General features: G+C 39.3%; 1 protein-coding gene across 1 annotated transcript; it reads left to right on the top strand.

The window, feature by feature from the left end:
- Nucleotides 1-1,578: 1,578 nt before the first annotated feature.
- lhx3 (LIM homeobox 3) lies at nucleotides 1,579-9,796 on the top strand (the record flags this gene model as incomplete). Its single annotated transcript, XM_080046803.1, has 6 exons — nucleotides 1,579-1,678; nucleotides 4,181-4,352; nucleotides 4,510-4,712; nucleotides 7,274-7,425; nucleotides 8,427-8,598; nucleotides 9,363-9,796. The coding sequence occupies 6 exons, from the start codon at nucleotides 1,579-1,581 to the stop codon at nucleotides 9,794-9,796; spliced, it is 1,233 nt and encodes a 410-aa protein (XP_079902929.1).
- Nucleotides 9,797-10,750: the final 954 nt, after the last annotated feature.

Below are 10,750 nucleotides of genomic sequence, written 5' to 3'. Positions count from 1 at the left end.
TGGTCATTCTATCGCTTTGTTGTCTCATTACTGTCGGAGTCGCCCCCCTCAAAAGTCAGCGATCAATATGACATAAAAAATTATTACAAAGCTGAGAAAGTAAAGAGGGGGCACCACCGCACGTGAACCCCACAGCTTTCTCCAAAACGGCGTTCATATACTTCTGAAATACAGGCAAATAGGACATTGATTTTAGATTCATCAGCGGCCCGGCGCGGCTGTGGCACTCACCCGTGATTTCCCCAGGCGCTCTTTTGTGCCAAAGATCAGTGTCAATAAAATTCATTGGGGTGTTGGCCCGATCAACATGTTATTGAACAGCCAATCTCTCCCCTAAATAAACACTTGTCTTTGAGCACTCAACGTTCGAGAGGAATATTGTGTGTGTGTGTGTGTGTGTGTGTGTGTGTGTGTGTGTGTGTGTGTGTGTGTGTGTGTGTGTGTGTGTGTGTGTGTGTGTGTGTGTGTGTGTGTGAGAGAGAGAGAGAGAGAAAGAGAGAGAGAGAGAGATATTTAAAATCACTTATTTAAAATCTAATCGGACACAGAGCTTATGGTACAAATTTCTAAGAAAATGCATTGTTTTCCATTTATATAAGTAGTAATGGTAATAATAATGACAATAATAATAGCAACACACAATGTGATATTTGATATTTGACTTCCGAGCGACAATTTAAAAACAATATTTATTTTGTATTATTATTATTAACAATGACCTGCTTTGCTGCTGCAAAAATAAATGAATGCATTCAACATGCAGTCCAAGACAAGGGCCTAAACTTGTAGTGTACCTCAGGGCCTAATCTCTCCTTTACGCATGGCAGTACTGGAATCTGAACTAAAAATGGATCGCCATGCCGAATCCTCGTGGGAACAACTGGTCGATTTACAAAAATAAATTAACGAACATAATAGCCTAGTGTCCAGTTTTCTCGTTTTTTGGTTGTTTTAAGTTGTAGATTTAGTTGTCTTGTTATTGTTGTCATTATATTAGTATACTTTCCACATGGGGATCTTTTACATTTCATGTAATCATGTTGTGTCAAAACGAATGCCCTATATTTCCCATGTCTGCATTAGTAGTAAGCCAAAGAAAACAAATGTTACCAGTATACCTTTAATGTAGGAATACAGAAATGAACAATCAGAGGGCCTAGTAATTTCAACACTTTAGGTAAAAGAGTAGGCCTACTTAAGTTCAGTCACCTAATTCAAAGTGGAACATTAAGAAAATGAAGAATAATTCTCTATCGTTCATTTTATTTGGAGAGTAGCAGGATATAACACTGAAACTATATTGGCCTTTTCCTCTCACCTCCTGTTCATTCTTCTTCCGGGTACGGTACTTGGTAGGTGATGTTAATCTATCTCCTTGTCGCCCAGGAAACGGTGCAGCGTAATCCTGCACGGGCTTGAACACACAGCAGAGCCTAAAAGCCAAACTAGGCTATACCTCACCCACACTCTTTGTGATCGCGTTGGATGCTCAGTGCTAAACACACATTTTTACAAACGCGTGGACGGATACACAAAACTAGACGGGCTTTACGATATTGAGAGCGTAGATCATGAGCGATGGACGGACGCCGTGAGCGCAACTCTCCAAAAGACTCATCAAATAATAACACCGAGATGCTCCTTGCTTTGCTGTCACACAGTGAGGAGCTACGGAAAGGCAAGGGAAATATATACAATGTGTTCGTTTTTGCACTGTTCATAAGCCTTTTGCACAGTGAGTGCACTCATTCGTGTGTGTTTGTGTAGCATGTTATCATTAATACAGAACTCTTTAAACGGGCCTTTAAGTCCACGTCATTGCAACTTTTACGCACCAGGCTTGAACCTGATTTATCTGACTGGTCGTATACATTTTGATATGGTATTTTTCTGAATTAATGGGTATATTTATTTCGGAAACTGGAGGTAGGCTACCTCTGTTCTAACACAGTTTTAATTTGGGTAAATTGGAAATTACGCAACTTGGATTATTTGAAGTAATACAGATTCAGCATCATGCAAAGCGAAAACTATAGTGTACAAAAAAGTGATTTTCTATGAATTGAGGGAATTTTGTGTTTCATTTTCATTATTCACACCGTCCATTTTGAACGGTTATAAGGGTGCATTTGGGGGCGATGCAATGGACCCCGCCAGCTCCGTGTTCGATTGTGTGGATTGTGGATTTTACTTTGAGAGATTTCGATTGGGATTTGCAAGCATCTATTTTTTTCAATATTCCGAGTGGGCTCCACCAGGTGAGCCAATTGCTCGGGAAACCTTATTGGTTTTGTACCGTGAGGCTAAAGGCTTGAGCTTTCTAGTTTTACACAGGGCGCTGAATTAATGATGACCTGGATACACCTGTTCCCGACGTGGCTCCCACCAGCGCCACACACTTGTGCGGGGCTGCGCTGGTGATGCCACAAGAAATGGCTCATTAACATTTCATGAATTGTTCACAACAGAACAATTGGAATAAGACTCCTTGCACGGATGGAATATGAAGTGGTTGCGCCTCTTTCAATTATGTATAAAGAAGCCTGGCAAGGTCTTACGAGGCGTTTTGATTGTCCATGTTTGGTCAGTGTTTTTTATTGTTTTATATTGAATATCATAAAGTTGCTTTTGTGATGTTACAATGCAGGCCTTTCTGCCTGAAGTGGACGAAGCGCAAATGTGGTTGCTGTTGGTTGAAGATGATTAGGCTACAACATAATAACAAGACGAAAACTATTCGATTAATTATCTATTGATTGGCCAAGATAATGCTTTTGCTCCATTTAAGGATTTGAAATATTCTCATTATTATTAGGCTGTATCACTATATATATATATATATATATATATATATGGGTATATATTATTATTATTATTATTATTATTATTATTATTATTATTATTATTATTATTATTATTATTATTATTATTATTAGGTCCAAACAATTGGATTCAATCTTATATTGGACCCATCGGTGTCCATAAGCAGAGTATGTAAATGTCCATTCATATCATTGATGTTTGAAAAGCAGTTTGGTTGTCATTTTATCACTGCAGTGTGCACTGATGTCTGATAATATTACAGGTCATCGCTTAAATTTCGAAACGTCAATTATTGAAATATCTCTTTATAAGTCAAATATATAAGCTTATTGGATTCACACTTGGTTTAATGTGAAGCTTGATTTAAATGCAGGTTAAGTCCCTGATTTTCAGCACATGAAACCCTCTTTTATACGCCAAGGCCAAGACGTGCTTTCGAATTGTAAAACAAGATTAACATTTAATGTATTTTTATTTGAGGCAAGTGGTGATTTGTGATGTTTTTCTTCTTCTTCATCATCGACCAAATGAAACTATGGCCGGATGTAAGATAACTGGGGATGGAAATCGTGGGCTTAAAGATATCTGCAGGTTTTTTGAAGTCAGTCGCTGTTACGAACCATGAGACACAGGGCGGACTCCAGCTTAAACTGTGGGAGTCCTCCCCTTTTATTTAATAATGCTCTTTTTACATAATGATTGTGAATGCGAGGTGCACCGTGTATGCTTCCATAAACTTCTCTTATTTATTCACGAATTGCTTTAATTTATTTTTGTTTGTGAGTTTATGAGCAATGCAATTATGTTGAACCAGCATAGTTGCATCTAGCGCTGGATTTCTACTGGGCCATTTAATGTGTGTGCTGCAATCAATTTGGCAACGGGCCCCGTTCCTTTTTGGTTTTGCATTTGGTTAATAGGCCTATAGGCTACTGCTAGGATGGAAAATAAGTGTGTATTAATAATAGTCACATTGTAAGTGGAGTCTGGGTTTAGTGAAACAAAAATATTGATAAGTATGATGTTGAAGGTAGAAAAGTTCTACCAGGCTGAAGTATTCCGTATCATTTTATAATGTAATTCACTAAATAGATATAGAAGAAAATTATTTACAATAAATCAAATAATATAATATAGCCTAATAATAAAATAAGAGTAAAACCATTAAACATATTGTTAGGTCAGTTTACGCTGCTCATCTTTATTCCAGCGATAAAGTGTTCTGTTTATATTATCTTGGGTGTCTTGCCTGATTAAACCTGTGTTCATCAATTTCCCCTCCTCTTGCCATTCAACATATGTAAAATATATAGATTAAACTAAATTGACCAAAGTGATTTCATCATGTCTCCTACAGAGATCCCACTATGCGCAGGCTGCAACCAACACATCGTGGACCGCTTTATACTCAAAGTGCTTGATCGCCACTGGCACAGCAAGTGCCTCAAGTGCAGCGACTGCCAGGCACAACTGGCGGAGAAGTGCTTCAGCAGGGGCGACAGCGTCTACTGCAAAGAGGATTTCTTTAAGTGAGTAGCTTTCAAATGTTTTTGCAATTGTTTTTTTTTTTTTGGTCTTAAAAAATATGTTATACCTGTTTTTGCTCAAAATAATATAGCCTATCGACACGTGGCGATGTGTAAAAAGCTATTATGCATTGATGGAAACTGTCTAATTTCCCAAAAGGAGATTCGGGACCAAATGCGCAGCCTGTCAGCAGGGCATACCGCCCACCCAGGTGGTGAGGAGAGCGCAGGACTTCGTCTATCACCTGCACTGTTTCGCTTGCATCGTATGCAAGAGGCAGCTGGCCACCGGCGACGAGTACTATCTGATGGAGGACAGTAGGCTGGTCTGCAAGGCCGACTACGAGACCGCCAAGCAGCGAGGTGAGGAGAAACTTACTACCAATCAAAACGATCGTCTCAACATTTCTATTATTGGCTTAATGTAGGCCTACAATAAACCTTGACAAAATGTACAATTTTAGCAGTGATTGCAATTTTGCAGAGCTTATTCTTTTATATGAAGCATCGTCTGGTGATTTTTACGTTTAAGTAGGCCTATCTGTTGTGCGTTTGACATGACGATGAGGTCACCTATAAACTTTGACCCACCTGTGCTAATTGCATCGTTGCCCGCAACCCAATCGATAGCAGCACTGCGTTAATGTTGAGGCTTTTTGGGTTTACACGTGCACTCTGCGCAGCCTTCAATAACTCTTTCGATTGTGCCCGAGATTCGTGATGTGCCAAACTAATCTCTGTATCATTATGTGCACTGGTAATAATATTCACAAAATGGGAGAAACAAATCTGTATTATGTTTAATTATGTTGTAGGTACTGGAACTGTTCAACTACAACAAATTACATGTATTTTAAATGAAAATGTAATCGAGTGACAATGCTTTCTTGAAATTCTACATCTGCAGTAAAGTCACCCTATATAGTTTCACACTCCTTGATGTGTATTCAGCAGCAATGGTGTCTGATAATCTCATGAATGACTCAAAAACATTTAGTTGTCAAACCAAAACGAGTCAAACCATTAGAAGAATTCAACAGAACAATAATACTAATACTTCTAGGTTACAACAATTACTGTATATGTAAGAAGTATTTAAATCAGTAAGCTGTTTACTACTCAAGGTGTACAGAAAGTGTATTTTGAGATCATGTTCTTATATTTTTTGATACATGAAAAATATATTTGACAAATATAGTTAACAAAACTTCTAAATTTAGAACTTAATCATATTATTAAAAGCATAGTATTGCTAAATCATATAAGTCACGGACCTATAGAATACCTGCAGTATAGTAATATTTGGACTGGGGGAAAAATGAAAAGGCTAATCATTTGGACTTTACACCTGGACTATGAAAATACACAATTTACAGACTAAGGCACTTCTGTTTTAAAGCTTATTGGAAGTGATTCTGTATACTTAAACATTTGTTGTCATAAAAAAAGTTAATTGCATTTCATATTTTTTCTCTTCCAATGTTTATATGCCCCAAGCATTTTTTTTTAATTAGTTGCCCTGATTATATTAACTTGAGCTTCACTGTAAAAAGAAACCCAGCAAGCTCTGCTCCGCATAGGGCAGTCATGGCCATGGTCAAGTTTTATCTCCCCATCTGTTTGTTTGAATTTACTGCTCCACACCAAGTGTTGATTTATGCAGCGAGTTAACGCTAAGTTTTCACGAAAAACACACACGTTTATTTTACTAATGAGAGGGCGCAATTACTTGGGTGGCATCCATTTGGATGATGGTTTTGTAGTTTTGCTGTGCTGGCCAACAGATGTGCAGACATGATGCTGATTATGCAAAGGATGCCAGATTTTGGTGTATAAGCACAAGAGGATTTATCGACTTAGGTTACATTAGAAAGTTGTATATTATACAAGCGGTTTTATGCTACAAGTTGCTATCAATATGTGTTTCGATAATACATTTTTCACATTACAAACCAAAAATACATGCACAAAAAGTTTTCTATTCAATTTTATTTAAATTTTTTATTTACCCTTTATTTAACCAGGCAGGCTGTTAAAAACAAATTCTTATTTTCAAAGACAGCCAGGCAAAAGGGGCGAGGGGAGGGGGGTGGGGGCTGAAAAGAAAGGTCAAGTTAAATGTTAAAAGGTCACACAGCACACACCCATTTCATCCAGACACTGCGACACACAGTAGGAGACAAACAGCAGCAGACACACACACATTTTAGCACAGTTAAAAGACAGCAGCGTACAACATTACCAACAGCCATCTGCTTGTACACAGTCACAGCCACAGTAAGAAAAGTTAAAAGGACAGCGACACATAGCAAATCCAAACATAGCAGTCACAGGGACGGCAATACACATCACACATCAGAGATGTGTAAGGTACACATGAAATACACAGTAAAGGACAGAATGGTATCAGGGCGAGGGCAGAATGCATGGGACAAACTGTAATGAGCCATTAGATAGTGGTAGTTTGGAGAAAGTTAGTGGACTGATCCATGATTGAGTCTTTGAAAGCTGAGCAATTAGTGTCCAGTTTAAATGTTTTTACAGAATTTGTTTTGGGGATTTTTAGGTGAATGTACCGGGCAGAGCAGGTGTTGTAGGAAGCAGGTCGCACAGGTAGGGGGGACAGACCAAGTAGGGTTTTGTAGATGAGCATTAACCAGTGCATTTTACCACGGGTGTGTAAGGATGGCCAGTTGATCTTTCATGGTGATAGTAATATTTTAAATATCAGAAAAGATGTTTGTGTCAGTGCAAGACAGCAATGAATTAAAACACTGTATACAAAAAAATCACTATTAGACGGTTAGTGTGTATACTTACTATGTTTATTCTCCAATTTATTTCAATAGACAACATTGAGGTCCAAACGTCAGCAGAGTCACTGTCCAAGCTTACATTTGCGTGATGTCCGTTCATTTTTTCAGAAGCAGACTCGACTGCAAAAAGGCCACGGACCACCATCACTGCTAAACAGCTGGAAACGCTGAAGAATGCATACAATAACTCTCCCAAACCCGCCCGCCACGTCCGGGAGCAGTTGTCATCAGAGACGGGCCTGGATATGCGGGTTGTGCAGGTAAAGTGTATTATTATCCATTAAGGGCTATTCCATTAGTGTCCTGGCTTCATTATCAGAGGGACAATAGTGGCTGAACTGGCACGGGCCCACCACTGTACGAGTAAGTGTGCGCGTGTGTGTTGGCTGGTGAGGGTGAGGGGATTTATGGCTAGATGGAGTAGAATGAAGTCCACCTGAAAGTCAGCATGGTTTAAGTGCAAGCTCGTTAACAATGCTAAGAGGGGCCCCTCGCATATTGTCTGCTGCAGAGGAGCCTCACGCTGCTTGCTAGGTGGTGGTCATATATATTGTTTTATTTGCAAGGACAAAAGTAGAGACGGAAGCCACTAAAATGCTCCTCATTATTCAGTGAAAGGGAAGGGGTGAAGAGGTTTCACTCAGGGTGGAATATCATTAAGGAGAAAGTAAAACTGCCTTTTGGTGCTTGTGACTGAAATTAATTAATTTTGTGTGTGAAACAAAAACCAGACTAAGAAATGGTGTTATTGAGTCATTTTGTATCAGATTTCACTTGTGAGCGGTGACGTTCCAGTCAGTTTATGTTTATGGCTGTTATTGTTTATTTGTTTCTATAGCAGGTGCTAACATGAATATATCAGATCAAAAGTAGATATAGAAGAATTTGAATAATTTAAATCAGTGTCAGGCTAATTATTCAAATCCCCCCCAGGGGTGATGACAACTTGTAGCAGTCGCGAAGTTAATTAAATGTGTGATATATCAGGTGTAGGGGAATGCTTGTCCCAAGGATTACTGTCCTGTGTCACTGTTTCAGTCTCACACTCAGCATACAGACAGTCCTTGACAATTAATTTTGTTTTAATGCTTTAAGGCATACTATGTGCATCAATGAAATAGCAGAGGGGTTTGGATGTAGAGGACTTTGACTTTTATATGGTAGGGATGATGACTATAAAATATTATTTGGTTATGGTCCTCAAGACTGAGAGGTTGTAATATATCCTAATATATAGATTTCTTGTCTTTATACCCTCCAGGTTTGGTTTCAGAACAGGCGGGCAAAAGAGAAAAGGCTGAAAAAAGACGCCGGTCGGCAGAGGTGGGGGCAGTACTTTCGAAACATGAAGAGGTCGCGGGGAAGCTCCAAATCCGACAAAGACAGCATCCAGGAAGAGGGCATGGATAGTGATGCCGAGGTGTCCTTTACAGGTAGAGTCAGCTGCGCAAAATGAATGGAGCAAGCATGAATGGTGGCTCTGTTCCACTCAAGTGTTCCCGTAGTCCATGACAGACAGTGAGCCAGTATGTACAGCACAAGGACCCAGAAATGGAGGCAGCTAGATGGAATTCAGTCATCATTAATTTGATAAATTACCTTATATCTGCTTACAACCAAATTAAAGTATATTATAAATCATGTATAAAATGTTTATATACTGTTTATACATATCTTATTTGTAAAAGTACTGACAGGAAGCAGAAATTACAGAGACCAGCCTTTTGATAAGAGGTTGTACATCCTATTGCAAATACATGTTTAGCATTGTTCTTGAAATTTAATTAACAGTAAGCTGAAGTTGAAACTGTCCTGCCATTTCTTATTTTCCATCCATTCATTGAATGAATACCCTGTAAAAGGATACTTTCATATCCTTCCAGGATATTAATTTTAAATTGTAAAATTGAGTTTGTTTTGCGACTGCTCATACAGTTAGTTCATGGATGTATACAGAAGCTGAAAAGTACTTTAGTTGTCAAGCTAATTGCTATAGTCGGAGACATGCTATGCAGCCCCCGGAATATTTGTCTCTTCTCCCTGTACTAAGACCCTGGCATTCTGGATTTGTACACTATTATTTTAAATAGAAGTAGAGTAGAGTTATTGAAAAAAAAGGTTTTTCAGTATGGCTAATTTCATGCAGTCCATTCGGAATAACAAATAACACCTTTAGCTTTTTGTCCCTTTTGCACAGATGAACCACCCATGTCAGAGCTGGGCCTCACTAATGGCATCTACAGCAGCATGAGTGAGTCCTCCCCAGCCATGGGGGGCCGCCAAGGGGGCAACAACCACAACTCCTTCCCCCTGGAGCACGGCGTCCTCCCCTCTCAAGACCAGTTCCACGACATCCGCTCCAACAGCCCCTACGGCCTCCCCCAGTCGCCAGGGTCCCTTCAGGCGCTGCCCAGACACCAGCCTCTCATCTCCAGCTTGGTGTACCCCGACTCCGGTCTTTCTATCATGAACCAGGGCAGCGGGCCCGGGATCAACCCCGCCGGGAGGGTCTCCATGGGGGCCGCCAACGGCCCCAACTCAGACCTCTCCACTTGCAGCAGTGGAGGATACCCAGACTTTCCTGCTAGTCCTGCCTCCTGGTTAGATGAAGTGGACCACGGACAGTTTTGATTGGTCAACGACAAGAACTTTGAACTCTTTTGATTTTTTGGTTTTCTGTGTCTTCTTTTGGGATTTTAGGAATTGGAAAATAGTCTTACAGGACAAGGTGGTTTAAGGGAATAGACTGTTGTCTTTGGATCTCCCTAATATCTGATTAAAAGGTTTCCTTTAATATATGATGATCTGGATGGAAGGAAGGAGCAAGATGTCCTTGATGAAAAGCACTAGACCTAAAAATTGTCCTTTGGTAGTAAAACCATATGTAAAGCAAGAAATCTCTTTAAATGTTCTGTTTTCAAATACCACTATAAGCTTTTTCAGAACAATACAGAGACTCAAAGTTTGGACATTTTCATCCATGCCCCCTTCTCAATTCTCATCTCCTCCAAATGCTCTTTTTTTCTTCACTGTGTTCAGGTGCAGCATTCGGTTCCAACGTTCAGAGTCTTTAAATGTCTGGTTGTTGCCAAATGTCTATATAAATATATACATAGGTTGTTGAGACTTTATTTTTATACAAACCCCTTCTTGGACATGAATAAAACCCCAGATACGAGGACTTTGTACATTCTTAAAACAGGGATATAGGACAAAAATGTAGATGTTGTCTTAAATGGAACCTAGGGGTCCAATTACTTCTATGCATTTGCGTGTTCTGAGATGTATCTCGTTCGTCTTTGTTCGAAAAAAAGAAAAAAAACTCCCGACAAGGAAGAACTGCTGTAGCGTGTCGGGGGTCTGATGTATATGTTTGTTTATGTGGAAAATGTTTTATGTGTTATTTATTCCCTTCTGGTAATGATGATGATAATGATTCCTGATTAAATTACAGGACTTTAATAAATTTGTCACCTAAATCGAGGTGGAGTTATATCCTTTTTGGCTGGACTACAATATTGTGCATCATATCAGACGCAAGAAATGAGTGGTCTTCAATGTAATTGTGTTTAAAGCACTTTGATA

This window comes from Ammodytes marinus (assembly GCF_949987685.1).
Source record: "Ammodytes marinus genome assembly, chromosome: 18".
Classification (NCBI taxonomy): Eukaryota; Metazoa; Chordata; class Actinopteri; order Uranoscopiformes; family Ammodytidae; genus Ammodytes; species Ammodytes marinus.
Note: the sequence above shows the minus strand (reverse complement) of the source record. Positions and strands in the feature narration are given on the sequence as shown.